Source organism: Salvelinus alpinus, chromosome 2 (genome assembly GCF_045679555.1).
Source record: "Salvelinus alpinus chromosome 2, SLU_Salpinus.1, whole genome shotgun sequence".
NCBI lineage: Eukaryota > Metazoa > Chordata > Actinopteri > Salmoniformes > Salmonidae > Salvelinus > Salvelinus alpinus.
Genome location: NC_092087.1, coordinates 93,214,884 through 93,235,020, shown reverse-complemented (window position 1 = coordinate 93,235,020; position 20,137 = coordinate 93,214,884). Strand labels below are relative to the sequence as shown.

The 20,137-nt window shown below is 39.5% G+C and overlaps 1 protein-coding gene across 1 annotated transcript; it reads left to right on the top strand.

Annotated features, from left to right (window-relative positions):
• The first annotated feature begins 5,500 nt into the window (after positions 1-5,500).
• Positions 5,501-17,695, top strand: LOC139568271 (GTPase IMAP family member 8-like). Its single transcript, XM_071390021.1, has 6 exons — positions 5,501-7,538; positions 8,796-8,885; positions 9,506-10,357; positions 12,294-12,329; positions 12,609-12,671; positions 12,905-17,695. Exons 1-6 carry the CDS (start codon positions 7,454-7,456, stop codon positions 13,792-13,794), a joined length of 2,016 nt encoding a protein of 671 aa, XP_071246122.1. The 5' UTR covers positions 5,501-7,453; the 3' UTR covers positions 13,795-17,695.
• The last annotated feature ends 2,442 nt before the right edge of the window (positions 17,696-20,137 follow it).

The window sequence follows — 20,137 nt, the reverse complement described above, 5'->3', positions numbered from 1 at the left end:
ACAGAACCATTGACCTATATATTATAACTTGACAGTTGTTTCTGGTGATGTCCTTAAGAACTGTAAAGCAGGACATGTCCTCCCCTACATAAAGGAGGAGATCCTTCTGACTCTTATGGCTCAAAAATCAGCAGTGAGTATCAGCAGTGGAAAGAGGTGGCCATTTCAAACGGCCTCGTACTAAATTCTTGCTTGTACAATATGCATATTATTATTACCTTTGGATAGAAAACACCTTTTAGTTTCTAAAACAGGTTTAATTATTTCTCTAAGTGAAACATAACTCTTTTTACAGCCCATTTTCTGTAAAAAGTGACATTTCCAAGAAGCTATGTCTCTCTTCAAGATACTCTCTATAAAAGGCCTTGGCACTTAGGACTGTAGAAACACGTCACACATCTTCCCCTGGTTGTCATGCGGAAGTGAGAGAAAAAATGACTTGATTATCTCTGTCAGGGACCGAAAAGAACATCTTTGAGTGATAAGTGCGCACTTAATTTTTTTTTCTGGGCACGAAGTAGGAACTGGACTGCGCTCCTGGAAAACACTCGTTATAGGTGAATATGACCTCCAGCTTCGATTTTCTTTGATACATGTCACAATATCATCCTAAAGTATGTTTTTTCAATATACTTTAATTATATTATTGAAATTTATTCTGGACTTTAGACGTGATGCGACGCAAGAATTTTGTCAAGACGGAGAGGTTAGCACGGCATGGCCAGTGTGTCATGCTAATTCAAGAGGGACATCGTTCGTTCTAGGTCCAAATGAACACGGTTCTGAACAAAGGACCCTTTGGAGAACATTCTGATGGAAAATCAACAAAGATAAGGACCCAATTTGGGATGCTTTTTCATATATCTGTCGAACTGTGCTATCGCTAGCGTTTGACTAGAATCAATGCTGCTGTGTGTTAGCTATTGTAGTAAGCTAATATAACGATATATTGTGTTTTCGCTGTAAAACACTTCAGAAATCGGAAATATTGTCTGTATTCACAAGATCTTTCTCTTTCATTAGCTATCCACCATATATTTTTCTGAAATCTTTTCTGATGTGTAATAAGGTAGTTGACGTTGGTGTCTGTATTTTCTCTGGCTACTCCCGTGCGATTTCTTACTGTAGCTATGATGGTAGCAGTAATGTAAAACTGATTTATAGCTAAAATATGCATTTTTTTTGAACAAAACATAGATTTATTGTGTAACATGTTATAGGACTGTCATCTGAGGTAGTTTTTTCTAGGTTATTTAGGTTGGTTTTAGGTTAGTTAGGTTGGCTTGTGCATGCTACTTCATCCTACTTGTGCTGTGAAAAATGTCTGTCCTCTTTTTTATTTGGTGGTGAGCTAACATAAATATATGTGGTGTTTTCTCTGTAAAACATTTAAAAAATCGGACATGTTGGCTGGATTGACAAGATGTTTATCTTTCAAATGCTGTTTTGGACTTGTTAATGTGTGAAAGTTAAATATTTTACAAAAATAGATTTTGAATTTCGCGCCCTGCACTTGCAGTGGCTGTTGTCATATTACGCCCGGTGCCGGGCTTGCAGCCTGAAGAAGAACTTCTCACTATATTCTTAATGTGAACCAATCAGGTGTTAGAATCCCACTATATTCTTAATGTGAACCAATCAGGTGTTAGACCTGGACAGAGCAGGTTCAGCTGCTACACTTGTTTTAGATGTTCAATTACTTTGATCAGAAACATGATAAAGACTTGGACACTGTTGACCATCACACTCATTTAAAGGTGGACTGAAATAATCCTGGATCAGGTTTGTTGAAAGTGGTTTGAGAATGATCTGTCAGACAGGACTCAATGTGTCATTTCTGATGGTGTCAAGTCTAGTTTCCTGGTAGTGGAACCTGTTCTCTTTATTACTAATATAAATAATATTGGTTTATCTGTTAAAACTTGGAATATTCATCTGTATGTAAAGTGGGCTTCTGTTTTAGGACTAGATCTTGCCTCTCCCTAAATAGCAGGAAGCAGATTGTACAGTCAACTTTCCTGACAGTTCTTGTCTATGGTGACACCATTTACCAGATTGCATCAGCTACTACTCTGAAACCTTTTGTCACGAACGTCGTAATCCTCCTCGTCTGAAGAGAAGATGTAGCAGGGATCGGACCAAAGCACAGCGTGGTTTGATGAATACATACTTGTTTATTAAACGAAAATGAAACGAAGAACACTTGACAAACTATACAAAACAACAAACGAACGTGAAGCTATATAACGAAAGTGCAGAACACAAGCAACTAACGTATAGACATAGACAATAACCCACAACCCACAATACAAAACAGGCTACCTAAATATGGTTCCCAATCAGAGACAATGAAAAACACCTGCCTCTGATTGAGAACCATATCAGGCCAAATGACACACCTAAACATAGAAACACAGAACATAGACTGCCCACTCCAACTCACGCCCTGACCAACTAACTAAAGACAAAAACAAAGGAAATAAAGGTCAGAACTTGACAGTGCCCCCCCCCCCCCCCCCCCCCCAAGGTGCGGACTCCGGCCACAAAACCTGAACCGATGGATGGGCATCTGTCCGCGGTGGCGGCTCTGGCACTGGACAGACGGGCAGCTCAGGCGGCGCTGGACAAGTGTCAAGTGTTCTTTGTTTCGTTTTCGTTTAATAAACAAGTATGTATTCATCAAACCACGCTGCACTTTGGTCCGATCCCTGCTACACCTCCTCTTCAGACGAGGAGGATTACGACGTTCGTGACACCTTTGGATGCAGTCTACCATAGTGCCCTTTGCTTTATCACAGGTGACTGTTTTAATACTCACCACTACATCCTGTATCAAAATGTTGGCTGGCCCATATTAGATCACTTCATTACTCCCTTTTTGTTTAAAAAGTTCTACCACACAAGCTTCCAACGTACCTAACTGTGTTACTAATGTATGAAAGAATGAGCTACCAAAGGTCTCCACTATTTATGTAAATACTCTTTTAGTTTTACTGCCCCCATTGTTGTGATAACCTACAAAATTCATTGTGTCTTGTTTCCCTGGAGACTCTAGTGCAGGTTAGGACTCTGCTGTTGAATTATTTCAATGAAGATTGTATTTTACCCCCTTTTTCTCCAAAATTTCGATCTTGTCTCATCGCTGCAACTCCCCAATGGGCTCGGGAAGCGAAGGTCGAGTCATGTGTCCTCTGACCCACCAAACGGCGCTCCTTAACACCCGCCCACTTAACCCGGAAGCCAGCCGCACCATTGTGTTGGAGGAAACACTGTTCAACTGACGACCGGGGTCAGCCTGCAGGCACCCGGCCTGCCACAAGGAGTCGCTAGAGTGCGATGAGCCAAGTAATGGCCCCCCGGCCAAACCCTCCCCTCACCCGGACGACGCCGGCCTATTGTGTGCCGACCTATGGAGACTCCCGATCACAGCCAGTTGTGATACAGCCTGGGATCGAACCCGGGTCTGTAGCAACACCCCTAGCACTGCGATAAGGGCTTTAGACCGCTGTGCCTCTCGGGAGGCGGATTGCAGTTCTTTTGATTGATTGTGGTGGTTTATATGGTGAAATTGTGGTGTTGAGGTTGTTCCTTGTGCTTATTTTTATTCTCCTTGTTCTATTTGTCAGTTTTTCTTCCTGTTTGGGAGAACATTTTTGTATTCAGGGCACCATTGGGATGAGACCCTGGTCTCAATTGGGCTACCATGAATAAGTTAAACCAAAAATATTGGAAAGCTCTTATTCTGAGCTAGCCATTCAAAAAGTATGGTCCACAGGTCTAATTGAATCTGAACAACCCTTTAATTAACTGGAACAGAATATGTAAAAATATGGCATCCTGTAGTCCGAACCATCAATTTACACGTTGTGTGCAACCCAATCATCACCAAAACGTACCAGGGTGCTGGTGGTATGCCCGAAGGCATGGCTGGTGGTCCCCGGTGCTGGTGGATTCCCCGGTGCTGGTGGATCCGCTCCTGCAGGCGGTGGATCATCTGGACATAATATTGATGAAGCCGACTAAACCATTCCACCGTTTCTGCAAATACCTCCCCCTAACAAGCAACGTTTGAAATGTTTAACACTCTTGTGGCTTTGAGTCAATGGCTATTATAACAGTGACTTTTATCACAACCTGTGTAAAGTCACTCCAGTTCACACTGAGCGTAGTAGTAGTCCATCACAACTTTTCCCCACTGATCTTTGTCTATAGTGTCTGCTGAATTCAAGGCAGCAATGTTGTTGAGAGCAGTCCATTGCTGACGTTATATTAAAGCTGCTCAGTATTTTCACATAGTGAGCAGGTCACATTATAGACAGAAGCGGGCTACATGGCGGACCAATCCGAACTCATCTTTCGGCATGTCCAGCCCATCCATTATCTCAGCCAATCATGGCTAGCGGGAAGGTTCCTGTCTTTTTCTGTGGCTAACCCGACTGGGCCTGTATTTGCAGACATACAAGTTAGTTTTTTAAGGGATTTCTGTCAAACAATTAGTGTGGTAGCTAGCTTCTTGAATCGGGTCACTAATGAACATTCTATCATTAATGAGCTCGAACAGATAAGAGGATTTATCCTGATTTAAAAACCCTCACATATATCCTTATCACAAGGGTTGTGTAAATACAGTAAGTCTTTCACAGATCACGTTTTGTCCAACAGATCACATTGGTGTCCGGTTACTAAGCAAATGTTTCGTAAGCTAAACTGACTGTTACACACAAAGAAATAGGATCCGGGTACACACGCTACGATGCCACACCTTTTACTGGAAATTACATTAGAAACACACCTCATGATGACAAGGACGTCATTCCATCAAAACACACCTTGTGATGAGAAGGACATCATTCCATCAAAACACACCTCGTGATGACAAGGACCGTGAGGGAAGTCAGTGCATCATGTTGATGACTGCAGAACAAAGCAGACATTTCATACACCTGTGCAAAGAGACAGGTATCTAAATAGGAAGGACAGTCTCAAACACATCAGCACATGTGGTAAGAGACAGGTATCTAAATAGGAAGGACAGTCTGAAACACATCAGCACATGTGGTAAGAGACAGGTATCTAAATAGGAAGGACAGTCTGAAACACATCAGCACATGTGGTAAGAGACAGGTATCTAAATAGGAAGGACAGTCTGAAACACATCAGCACATGGGGTAAGAGACAGGTATCTAAATAGGAAGGACAGTCTGAAACACATCAACACATGTGGTAAGAGACAGGTATCTAAATAGGAAGGACAGTCTGAAACACATCAGCACATGTGGTAAGAGACAGGTATCTGAATAGGAAGGACAGTCTGAAACATATCAGCACATGTGGTAAGAGACAGGTATCTAAATAGGAAGGACAGTCTGAAACACATCAGCACCTGTGGTAAGAGACAGGTATCTAAATAGGAAGGACAGTCTGAAACACATCAGCACATGTGGTAAGAGACAGGTATCTAAATAGGAAGGACAGTCTGAAACACATCAACACATGGGGTAAGAGACAGGTATCTAAATAGGAAGGACAGTCTGAAACACATCAACACATGTGGTAAGAGACAGGTATCTAAATAGGAAGGACAGTCTGAAACACATCAGCACATGTGGTAAGAGACAGGTATCTAAATAGGAAGGACAGTCTGAAACACATCAGCACATGTGGTAAGAGACAGCTATCTAAATAGGAAGGACAGTCTGAAACACATCAGCACATGGGGTAAGAGACAGGTATCTAAATAGGAAGGACAGTCTGAAACACATCAGCACATGTGGTATGAGACAGGTATCTAAATAGGAAGGACAGTCTGAAACACATCAGCACATGTGGTAAGAGACAGGTATCTAAATAGGAAGGACAGTCTGAAACACATCAACACATGTGGTAAGAGACAGGTATCTAAATAGGAAGGACAGTCTGAAACACATCAGCACATGTGGTAAGAGACAGGTATCTAAATAGGAAGGACAGTCTGAAACACATCAGCACATGTGGTAAGAGACAGCTATCTAAATAGGAAGGACAGTCTGAAACACATCAGCACATGGGGTAAGAGACAGGTATCTAAATAGGAAGGACAGTCTGAAACACATCAGCACATGTGGTATGAGACAGGTATCTAAATAGGAAGGACAGTCTGAAACACATCAGCACATGTGGTAAGAGACAGGTATCTAAATAGGAAGGACAGTCTGAAACACATCAGCACATGGGGTAAGAGACAGGTATCTAAATAGGAAGGACAGTCTGAAACACATCAGCACATGTGGTATGAGACAGGTATCTAAATAGGAAGGACAGTCTGAAACACATCAGCACATGTGGTAAGAGACAGGTATCTAAATAGGAAGGACAGTCTGAAACACATCAGCACATGGGGTAAGAGACAGGTATCTAAATAGGAAGGACAGTCTGAAACACATCAGCACATGGGGTAAGAGACAGGTATCTAAATAGGAAGGACAGTCTGAAACACATCAGCACATGTGGTATGAGACAGGTATCTAAATAGTAAGGACAGTCAAACACATCAGCACATGGGGTAAGAGACAGGTATCTAAATAGGAAGGACAGTCTGAAACACATCAGCACATGGGGTAAGAGACAGGTATCTAAATAGGAAGGACAGTCTGAAACACATCAGCACATGGGGTAAGAGACAGGTATCTAAATAGGAAGGACAGTCTGAAACACATCAGCACATGTGGGATGTGTCACAAATGGCACCCTGTTTATGTCATAACCAGACATAAAATAATGTAAGATATGTCACAACAGGTCTAAATATATGTATCATGACAGTGTTGTGACCATATTATGACAAGTTATGACACGTTATGTCAGCTGTTATGACATATGATATAGTTACGACTGTGTCATAACATGTTATGATGCTGGGTGTCAAGTAAAGTGTAACCATTTTAAGTGTTTCTCAAATCTATGGGACAAATGAATGGTGGAAAAACGATTGGAACCATTTCCCTGTTTGACAGCTAGGCTTTATGGGTAATATGACTCATGCTGTGGTACTCTATGGAGTTGGAAAGAGCAGAAACAGATCTGGGACCAGGTTAGGCAACTATAAAGTTACAACTACAGTATAAAGTTACATTTCAAATGCAGTTGTATATGTTATTACATTTGTAACCTTTATTTGTCCCATGTGTCCAACACATTTCATCACCCAAAGATGTGGCCTATCTTCTGATTCTGGCAAGTAGCCAAGGTTAAAGTTAAAAAGCAACTTCCAATCAGAATTCAGACCCTACCTGTCCTGAGTAGAATAATATTTGCCTAGCAGCACTCTCTCATTGGCTAGAAATGATTAGTCGCTGGGAAAATGAAACTTAACAGAATGTAAGGTGCAGCACATTGAGCGCTTTAGTATTGCATGAGTTTTAGACCATTCCATTGGTCCTTAAGGTAAATCTCCACCCACCTGGGGCACCTGGCTATGCAAAACCAGCAGGACCACTGCTTCAGCTCTCTCAGTGACAACAGGGGACAACAATATACAGATCCGTGCAACCACACTAAAAGTGAGTACTCAACTTAACTATCTTACTAATTAAATGTTGTACAACAATCTACTCTACAGTATTTGAATAACTGTAGCACAACATTAAGTAGACCTTTTATTGATACCAGGTCTGTTAACATTTATGCATAAAAAATCATATGATTACATTACTTATCATCAAAATGTCAAAACAGTAAAATCATGTAGCTGTTAGCAATCACATTCTGCTATATGTGTGTATTCATACACGTTTTAAAATTGTAGAACAGTGAAAGGAGAAACATGGTTAGACTTTAACCTGAAACATTTACCTTATTTAGTGCAGAGATAGTGCAGTATACTGTATCTTGGTTAGTGCAGAGATAGTGCAGTATACTGTACCTTGTTTAGTGCAGAGATAGTGCAGTATACTGTATCTTGTTTAGTGCAGAGATAGTGCAGTATACTGTACCTTGGTTAGTGCAGAGATAGTGCAGTATACTGTACCTTGTTTAGTGCAGAGATAGTGCAGTATACTGTATCTTGTTTAGTGCAGAGATAGTGCCGTATACTGTACCTTGGTTAGTGCAGAGATAGTGCAGTAGCAGACAAATGTTTTCATTGTGTAGAGACCAGTGTCTGGCCCTCCAACTCCAAACTGGAGCAATGTCTCCCTGGTACGGTATAGAACAGAAACATTACCTCATGTTCATCAATGCTCATTAGGTTTTATCACCAAAAAAACTATGTAAACCTCCTCTGTCAGTGTTATCTCCCAGAGGCCATCCTCAGTAGAACACACAATAGCTATAATAATCTTATTTTCTGTTGCATAAAACAACCATTTGATGCAATAAAAGTATTATAACATAATCTTGCAATATTCCACCATAGTCGTCAGCAACGTCTGAGCAGAGGAACACATCGACACCTCCTTATTTACACGTTGTTTGCGTTCACCTCTAACTGGTCTATCTGGTCTTAACAGCAGCAGCCAGGCAATGGTAGAATAATACCCATGTTTAGAATGTCATTTGACACGCCCTATGTGAGTACATTATGTTCACCTGATGTAGGCTACTTTGTTAAGGAATGTACTGTGTTTATCCACAGTTATACCACATATCATCACTCTTTTTTTAGTTTATAGTTTAATAGTTTCTATTGTTTGGAAGTCAAATAGCTGAGAAAAACGTAGGAACTTTGCAGAACACTCTGCATGAGTCACCGAAGAAATGTGGACTTTTTATTTTGTAATGAGGTCATTGCCTGTTTCCATGTTTTTGATTGGCTGCAGTAGAAGTAATGGCACGAGGAAGAGGAAGGACTCTGAGGATTATGTTCCTGTTGACACTCTGTCTGCAAGACTTCACTGGTCAATGCCAAGGTATGCACACACACACACACACACACACACACACACACACACACACACACACACACACACACACACACACACACACACACACACACACACACACACACACACACACACACACACACACACACACACACACACACACTTGTTTGTTTGTTTGGATCACATTATCTTTTCCAGAGGCAGCAGATATTCTTCCTGGGGACAGAAATCACAAAACATGACAAGTAACAAAACACTGATAGACAAGGACAGTCACACAAATACATGTATAAATAGATATAATAATAATAATACAATACAATACATTAAAATAATGAGTGTGTTTGTTTGTGTGTGTGTGTGTGTGTGTGTGTGTGTGTGTGTGTGTGTGTGTACCTAACTTGGGGACTGTGAAGAGACCCCTGGTGGCATGACTTATTGGGTCTATATGGGTGTATAGGCTGAATATTATTTGACTATAAGAGAAGCATTTAATGTCTCGTCAACTGTCAACCAGGAAAGACACACACACACACACACACACACACACACACACACACACACACACACATATATGCATGGAAATAGAGTAGCCTTATATCAAGACACCTACTATCAAATCGATCATTTCTTGTTTCTTTCCACAGTCTCAGGGCAGCCCTCTAACCTGAGGATAGTTCTGGTGGGGAAGACTGGATCAGGGAAGAGTGCAACAGGAAACACCATCCTGGGGAGGGAGGTGTTTAAAGTGGAGGCGTCTCCAGTGTCTGTGACTGCACAGAGTGAGAAACAGAGTGGAGTGGTGGATGGGAGGAAGATTGATGTCATCGACACCCCGGGGCTCTATGACACAACACTGTCTAAAGAAGAGATGAAAAGTGAATTAGTCAGGTGTATAGAACAGTCAGTCCCAGGACCCCACGCCTTCCTGCTGGTGATCAGACTGGGGAGGTTCACAGAGGAGGAGCAGAACACTGTTAAGTGGATCCAGGAGAACTATGGAGAAGAAGCCTCTATGTACACCATCTTGCTGTTCACACATGAAGATCAACTGAAGGGAAAATCAGTGGAGGACTTTCTGGCTCAGAGCAAAGATCTACAGAAACTCATCAATATCTGTGGGGGCAGATATCACTCCCTAAATAATGACAAGAGAAAAGACAGTCAGGTCCCAGAGCTGCTGAAGAAGATAGAGGAGATGGTGAAGAAGAATGGAGGAAAACACTACACCAATGAGATGTACCAGAGGGCCCAGAGGAAGATCGAAGAGGAGGAGGAGAGGAAAACACAGGAAGAGGAGAAGAGAGAGAGAGATAGGAGACAGGAAGAGGAAGAAAGAAGAAGAAGAGAAGAGAAATTGAATGACTGCAAGTGGTCAGCACTTTTAGGTTCCGCTGTATTGGGGTTGGGAGCCATGTACGATCCAGTGTCCATTGGAACAGGGGTTGTATTAGCCGCTGTTAAAGGTTTTGACTGCGCGCACACCTATTTCACCTCAGGTAGTTCCAACTCAGAAGACCAGAAGGAATAAAATTTCCACATCCACCATCTCAAATTGTTTTGAAATTAAGATTAATTATTGTGTTATATAATATAAATATAATTTGATCTCTGAGAAATTAAGCTAATTTATTGCACCCAAATTGGACATTTTAATTGCTAGGATTCATGTACTTATCAATAAATATAGTACCAAACATCTGATCTGGATCCAATTGTTCTCCAACAATGATTAAGAACATGGAATGGTCAAAAGCCTCAGATCAGATGTTGGGTTTTATTTCACACTAATGCCTTGTTATCTGGAGGGCGGCCATTTGCATCTCCCCAATGGTCCTAATGTGGAATCCGTAACCATGCCGATATCATGGACAGTAATGGTTTGAGAACATGCCAAGATTTGGAAGATACATACACATTACCAGATACATACACATGACCAGATACATACACATGACCAGATACATATACATTACCAGGTACATATACATTACCAGGTACATATACATTACCAGATACATGCACATGACCAGATACATTACCAGATACATACACATTACCAGATACATACACATTACCAGATACATATACATTACCAGGTACATACACATTACCAGATACATACACATTACCAGATACATACACATTACCAGGTACATACACATTACCAGATACATACACATTACCAGATACATACACATTACCAGATACATACACATTACCAGATACATACACATTACCAGATACATACACATTACCAGATACATACACATTACCAGATACATTACCAGATACATACACATTACCAGATACATACACATTACCAGGTACATACACATTACCAGATACATACACATTACCAGATACATACACATTACCAGATACATACACATTACCAGGCAAATACACGTTACCAGATACACACACATTACCAGATACATACACATTACCAGATACATACACATTACCAGATACATACACATTACCAGATACATACACATTACCAGATACATACACATTACCAGGCAAATACACGTTACCAGATACACACACATTACCAGATACATACACATTACCAGATACATACACATTACCAGATACATACACATTACCAGATACATACACATTACCAGATACATACACATTACCAGGCAAATACACGTTACCAGATACACACACATTACCAGATACATACACATTACCAGATACATACACATTACCAGATACATACACATTACCAGATACATACACATTACCAGATACATACACATTACCAGGCAAATACACGTTACCAGATACACACACATTACCAGATACATACACATTACCAGATACATACACATTACCAGATACATACACATTACCAGATACATACACATTACCAGATACATACACATTACCAGATACATACACATTACCAGATACATACACATTACCAGATACATACACATTACCAGATACATACACATTACCAGATACATACACATTACCAGATACATACACATTACCAGATACATACACATTACCAGATACATACACATTACCAGATACATACACATTACCAGATACATACACATTACCAGATACATACACATTACCAGATACATACACATTACCAGACCCTGAAGAAGGCACAGAGATGAAGAAACGTTGGTGATTTACCCAATACATGACTGGGAGTTTATATATGAAGTGTGTGACTGTATTCATTTTTATAGCTTATAGTTTATTCTCCGTTAGTCAGCACCTCTACATAAAATACGTTTCTCTGGGTGTGCGTCAGCTCATGTTTTTTATTTGACTAATAACAGCTTAATAACATATGATGTGATTTATGAAGACATTTTGAAAAGTTCCATTCAATTTGAAAATCTGTACAGCTATAAATCTGAACCTAATATATAATTATACATACATTGTTTATGTTTACAACAGTTCCTTTACTTGAGGAGGAAGAGATGACAGACTTCGGTGAGTATGGCTCCATTTTATGGTCAGAAAGATGGTCAGATAATTAATAAACCCCAATTTCCTCTGTTGTCAAACAGTGAATGGTAAAAAAAAATTCTACTAGAGAATACAGTATATGTACACTGTCACCAAGCCAACAAATGTACAGAAATCCACATCACTTTATTCTCTCATAAATAATACATATTTTTGAGTGTACTATGGAATCATTGAAAATAATGTTGCAAGATACTAGGAAAAAAAAATTAATTTCATGTTCTGTATATGGATTCTACCTAGGTGAAAGATCCACACCCATAGGTGTTGCATCACCCTATCCTGAGGAGAATGACAGCCATGCAAGTAAGATAACAGTTGTGTTGGACAAATAAACCTGGTGATGTAATAGTTAGGCTTAACTGTTACCTGAGTGTTGTCCCTGTGAATCTAAATCAATTACTTTGGTAGCTTATAATGATGTCCCTGTGAATCTAAATCAATGTCTTTGGAAGCTGATAATGATGTCACTGTGAATCTAATTAAATTACTTTGCTAGTTGATAATGATAAAATGTGTTAACATTTGTATTTCCACAGATTCAGAGCAGCCAGCTGATCTGAGGATAGTTCTGGTGGGGAAGACTGGAGCAGGGAAGAGTGCAACAGGAAACACCATCCTGGGGAGAGGTGCCTTTAAAGAAGACGCCTCCTTTGTGTCTGTAACTGAAAACTGTGAGAAACAGAGTGGAGAGGTGGATGGGAGGATGATTGATGTCATCGACACCCCGGGGCTCTATGACACAACAATGTCTGAAGAAGAGATGAAAAGTGAAATAGAAAATGCCATCTACATGTCAGTCCCAGGACCCCACGCCTTCCTGCTGGTGATCAGACTGGGGAGGTTCACAGAGGAGGAGAGGAACACTGTGAAGTGGATCCAGGAGAACTTTGGAGAAGAAGCCTCAAAGTACACCATCATTCTGTTCACTGGTAAAGATCAGTTGAAGGGGAAAACAGTTGAGGAGTGTCTGAATCCTTGTGTTGCACTTCAGGAACTGATCAAAAGTTGTTTGGGAAGGTACCATTGTCTCAATAATGATCAGAGGGATGACCGTCTTCAGGTCAGAGAGCTGCTGAAGAAGATAGAAGATATGGTGGAGATGAATGGAGGAGAGCACTACACCAATGAGATGTACCAGGAGGTCCAGAGGAAATTGAGAGAGGAGGAGGAGAGAAAGAAACAGGAGATGAAGGAAGAGAAGAGGAGACGGGAGGAGGAGACACAGAAGCAAGAAAAGAGGAGACAGGAGGAAGAAAAGAGGAGACGGTACATAGAAAATACGAAGAACGCTTTAATTTCAGTAGTAGTTGGAACGACATTACTTGCTGCTGCTAAAGTAGCAGGTGTCATGGTAGCAGGACCAATTCTGTTTGCTGGAGTTATAGGTGGTTTAGTAATTTGGACGATAAATTTAACCGATGAATAATGTAAACTGTTGTTGATAAAAGAAAATCAGATCAAACTTTTTTCAATTAATTCAATCAATCTGCATGACTTGATACTGTAACTGGGTAGTTCTAACAATTTGGTGCCTTTTGAGAAGTGTAACTTGGTAAAAAAAAAACGTTATATTTCACCTAATTTTAACATTCAAAGTGCCTATTAATTGCCAGTAACCGGGTTGACCGTAACAGGGTTGACCATAACAGGGCTGACCATAACAGGGTTGACAATATCATCTTAAATCAGCCATAAATCCCTTTGAGACAGGGGGAATGGATGCATAGTGTGTGCAATTGAATTAAAGCTTCACACATTTATTTTGTATTATCTAATTAGCATGAGAATACAAAACTTGTTTAACCTCTAATTCCTCCCAATCCCGGATCCGGGAGCACCCCCCACAGGAAAAAAGCTGACTAGCATAGCCTAGCATAGCGTCACAAGTAAATACAAGCATCTAAATATCATTAAATCACAAGTCCAAGACACCAGATGAAAGATACAGATCTTGTGAATCCAGCCATCATTTCTGATTTTTAAAATGTTTTACAGGGAAGACACAATATGTAAATCTATTAGCTAACCACGTTAGCAAAAGACACCACTTTTTTTACTCCACCAGTTTTTTACTCCATCAGTAGCTATCACTAATTCGACTAAATAAAGATATATATAGCCACTAACCAAGAAACAACTTCATAAGATGACAGTCTGATAACATATTTATGGTATAGCATAGGTTTTATTAGAAAAATTTGCATTTTTCAGGTATAAATCACAGTTCTACATTGCAGCTGCAATCTGAAATAGTGCCGAAGCTGCCAGAATAATTACAGAGACCAACGTCAAATAACTAATTACTCATCTTAAAACATTTCTGAAAAATACACAGCGTACAGCAATTGAAAGCCCAACATCTTGTGAATCCAGCCAATATGTCAGATTTTTTAAGTGTTTTACAGCGAAAACACAATATAGCATTATATGAGCGTACCACAATAGCCAGAATCACAACCGCATTTACCAGCAGTAAATGTTAGCGATCGTAACAACCCAACAAAATATATATAATTTTACTAACCTTGATATACTTCATCAGATGACAGTCCTGTAACATCATATTACACAATGCATATAGCTTTTGTTCGAAAATGTGCATATTTAGCAGCACAAATCGTGGTTATACTATGTAATCTGTAAAAACATGGCATGCATTCTGGCCTGCGCCATCTTGGAGAAGCGCCTATTCTAATAAAAAAACTATTCATAAACTTGACTAAAAAATATAAGTTGGACAACAATTGAAAGATAAATTAGTTCTTAATGCAATCGCTGTGTTAGATTTTTAAAATTAACGTTACTAGACATATAGTGTGCGTTGCAGCCAGACCAGTGCCTGCAAACATGGCGATCAAACACTATTACATTTTTCCACATAAATACGGAATAACATCATAAATAGTTCTTACTTTTGGACAAGCTTCCATCAGAATCTTGGGCAAGGTGTCCTTTGTCAAAAAGAATCGTTTCTTGCTTGTAAAACGTTGTCTTAAACATCGTAATTGGCACCCCTCAATAGCCATGTGGAGCAAACATGCCCAAATACTGACAATGCAATACTAAGAAAATGCCGAAAATAGCAATATACTCGCATAAACTGATATAACTCGGTTTAAAATAACTTCGTTATGATGTTTCTAACACCTATATTTAATTAAATTACAGACGGATACATCTAAGGTCGATAACTGAGCGTTCCAAAATTTCATCCTGAGGTCTTGCTTCGCGCCATGACGAACGAGAAAAAGAGGGGTCCTCTCGTTCCTTGTGGCTTTATAAACTCGGACAGCTACGTAGAGAGCCCATTCCACTTCTCATTGGTTACTGACATCCAGGGGAAGGCGGGTGCAGTTCATTTCCAGCCATAGGATATACACAGACTTTTAGACTGAACCCAGATCAGAGCCTAGTTTTCAGACCTTCGCAATTCATGTCATTATTTTCGCTGTAGATAGAGTTCTGGTTCACCCACAGACATAATTTAAACGGTTTTAGAAACTTGAGATTGTTTTCTATCCAATAGTAATAATAATATGCATATTGTACGAGCAAGAATTGAGTACGAGGCAGTTTAATTTGGAGACGCAAAATGTCGAAGTTGAAACAGCACCCCCTGTATTCTCAAGAGGTTTTAAGCTATAGATATCTGTTTCTCAACACGTCATCCTCAGAGGAAGATGGCAGAGCTACAGCATCAAGCTACCGACTCTGGTCATGTTAATTCCAGAAGTATGTTAGTGATCATAGCATATGTGGTTTGTACAATTTTTCACATTTTTCATGAGTTTGCCAATCAACTTGTTCTTATCAAATCTAAATCATTGTTTAGTGATTCTGTATCAATATGAACTTAACAAAATGAATCCCAAAACACCTAATTCTGCCAATAGTATAATGGTAAATAGAACCTTTATTTGAATCTAGCTTTCTCTGGAGACATAATGACAAGTTATCCACCAGAGGGTGGAGATGGACCTGTATCAGTGATTTAGACCAGATAGAAAGATCACCTGCAGAGATGAAGCACCGTATGTACTCACCTATGGTTATAAGTGGTTATAACTAGGGATGACCATGTATAACATCTAAATGACATTATATATATGCTTATTTGCAGTCAGAACAGCTCATAACAGTCTGTCAGTGGTATGAATACTTGGTAGAACTGTAGTACAGAGACCACCTATCCTCTGAATGTACACATAGAGCAGTATTGGGGTGTATTCTCCCCCCAAAAATGTATTCTATGGGAAATGTAATATAAATACCAGAATTCCGATAATATCCTCTCCCTCTATCCTCCCTCCCTGGTCTGTGTTCTGGTCTGTGTTTTTCACATTTGAGAGATAGAGTGAGCGAGCGAGCGAGAGAGAGAAATTTGCTTTGCCATCGTGCCGACATCAAAATAAACTTTCAAGTCTGAAGTCAGGAGAACTGTGAGTTAGTATCAGCCAGACTTGTTGCTGGGTTACAGGATAAAATAGTCATTCAACCAGTTTAGAAAAGAGAGAACAGAACGTTCTGCTCCATTGTTATCTACAGTTTCTCTTTCCCTGTTTGGGAACATGCAGAACTAGTTCATCATCGTTCCATTGGATAATAATGGACATGTGGTAACATACAGAACTAGTTCATCATCGTTCCATTGGATAATAATGGACATGTGGTAACATACAGAACTAGTTCATCATCGTTCCATTGGATAATAATGGACATGTGGTGAAAGATAAGACAGGTATCTAAAGAGACATCGGCACATGTAGGATGAGTCACAAATGTAAACCTATTCCCTTTATAGTGCACTACTTTCTACCAGGACCCTAGTGCACTATAAAGGGAATAGGGTGCTATTTGGGAAGAAACCCACATGTTCCTCCACAACACAAACATCCTTCTTAAAGGCAAGAGAGTGAAGCATTTAGCATACAGTGCCTTGCAAAGTATTCACCCTGTCACGCCCTGGCCTTAGTTATCTTTGTTTTCTTTATTATTTTAGTTAGGTCAGGGTGTGACATGGGGGATGTATGTGTTTTGTATTGTCTAGGGGTTTTGTATGTTTATGGGGCAGTGTCTAGTCTAGGTGTATGTATGTCTATGGTTGCCTAGATTGGTTCTCAATTAGAGACAGCTGTCTATCGTTGTCTCTGATTGGGAACCATATTTAGGCAGCCATATTCATTAGGTAGTTCGTGGGTGATTGTCTATATGTAAGTTGCCTGTGTCTGCACTTATTGTAATTATAGCTTCACGTTCGTTTGTTGTTTTTGTATAGTTTGTTTAAGTGTTCTTCGTCTTCGTTATAATAAATAGAAGATGTATTGTTATCACGCTGTGCCTTGGTCCTCTCTTCATCCAACATACAACGATCGTGACAGAATCCCCCCCTTGGCGTGTTTCCTATTTTGTTGCATTACAACCTGTAATTTAAATAGATTTTTATTTGGATTTCATGTAATGGACGTACACAAAAAAGTCCAAATTGGTGAAGTGAAATGAAAAAAATTCTTGTTTCAAAAAAGAAAAAAAAAGAAAAGTGGTGTGTGCATATGTATTCACCACTTTGCAATGAAGCCCTTAAATAAGATCTGGTGCAACTAATTACCTTCAGAAGTCACAGAATTAGTTCAATAAAGTCTACTTGTGTGCAATCTAAGTGTCACATGATCTGTCACATGATTTCAGTATATATACACCTGTTCTGAAAGGCATTAGATTCTGCAACACCACCAAGCAAGCGGCACCATGAAGACCAAAGAGCTTTCCAAACAGGTCAAAGACAAAGTTGTGGAGAGGTACAGATGAGGGTTGGGTTATAAAAAAATATCCGAAACTTTAAACATCCCACGGAGCACCATTAAATCCATTATTAAAAAATGGTAAGAATATGGCACCACAAAAAACCTGCCAAGAGAGGGCCGCCCACCAAATCTCATGGACCAGGCAAGGAGGGCATTAACTTCTTGTCAATATGGGGGCGCTGTTTCCACTTTGGAAAAAATCGTGCCCAAATCAACTTCTTATGGCTGCAGGGGCAGTATTGAGTAACTTGGATGAAAGGTGCCCATTTCAAACGGCCTCGTACTCAATTCTTGCTCGTACAATATGCATATTATTATTACTATTGGATAGAAACCACTCTCAAGTTTCTAAAACCGTTTGAATTATATCTGTGAGTAAAACAGAACTCATTTTGCAGCAAACTTCCTGTCAGAAAGTGAAAAATCTGAAATTGAGGCTGTGTTCCAGAGCTCGCCTATTAATTGCCTTGACATTTATGACTATACATGCACTTTATACGGCTTCCACTAGATGTCAGTAGGCAGTGAGCGCTGGAATGGAGTGTCTAGCTGTATCAATGTTCAAAAGAGAGGTCTTGGAATGACATGACCCCAATTTTCTTTGTTCAGGAAGGCGCGAGAGGGAACTTTGGATTGCCTTCTGAAAAGCTTTCGTTATAGACGGCTAATATCTCCGGCTTTGATTTTATTTGATAAATGTGTTAATAATCATCGTAAAGTATGTTTTTTCAATATAGTTTTATCAGATTATTGAACGTTTATCGGGAGTTTTGGGGGTTTCCGTTCTCTGTATTTGTTGAAGATGGACACCCTCGTGCCACCTGGCTAGTTTTGGTTGCTAATTTGAGAGGGAAAAAGGACATTCTAAAACCAAACAACGATTGTTCTGTACAACATTCTGATAGAAGATCATCAAAAGTAGGACCCATTTATGATGTTTTTTCATATATCTGTCGACAATTGTTTACTATTAGTTTGCGCCCAGATTTTGGGCGCTCTCTCGCCATAACGTAAGCTGGATGTCGTACTGAAGTTATTTTTAGAATTCTAACACGGCGATTGCATTAAGAACTAATGTATCTATCATTTCCTATACAACATGTATTTTTTAGTAACGTGTATGAATAGTTATTTGGTCAGAATAGGTGAGTGTCAGAAATATATCCTGACATTCTGGGAAACAGATGCTAAGTTTTCACAATGTATAACCACGGATTTCAGCTCTAAATATGCACATTTTCGAACAAACCATATATGTATTGTGTAATATGATGTTATAGGACTGTCATCTGATGAAGTTCATGAAGGTTGGTGAAAAAATTAATATCTTTTGCTGGTTTATTCGCTATCGCTACCGTTGCGTTGAATGAATGCGGTTGTGTGGTAGGCTTTTGTAGTAAGCTAATACAATGCCATATTGTGTTTTCGCTGTAAACACTCAAAAAATCTGAAACATTGGCTGGATTCACAAGATGTTTGTCTTTGATTTGCTGTACACCATGTATTTTTCATAAATGTTTTATGATGAGTATTTAGGTAATTCACGTTGGTCTCTGTAGTTATTCTAGCTGTTTTTTTGAGAGCTGTGATGGTGTCTGTAATGTAAAACTATGATTTATACCTGAAATATGCACATTTTTCGAACAAAACATATGTTATACAATAAATATGTTATCAGACTGTCATCTGATGAAGTTGTTTCTTGGTTAGTGACTATTTATATCTTTATTTGGTCGAATTTGTGATAGCTGTGATAGCTATAGCTATTTGTGATAGCTATGCGGTAAAATAAATTATCACTGTGTTTTTTTGTATTTGGTGGTGAGCTAACATAAATATACGTGGTGTTTTCGCTGTAAAACGGACAAAAATCGGACATGTTGGCTGGATTCACAAGATGTGTATCTTTCATTTGCTGTATTGGACTTGTTAATGTGTGAAAGTTAAATATTTCTAAAAAATATATTT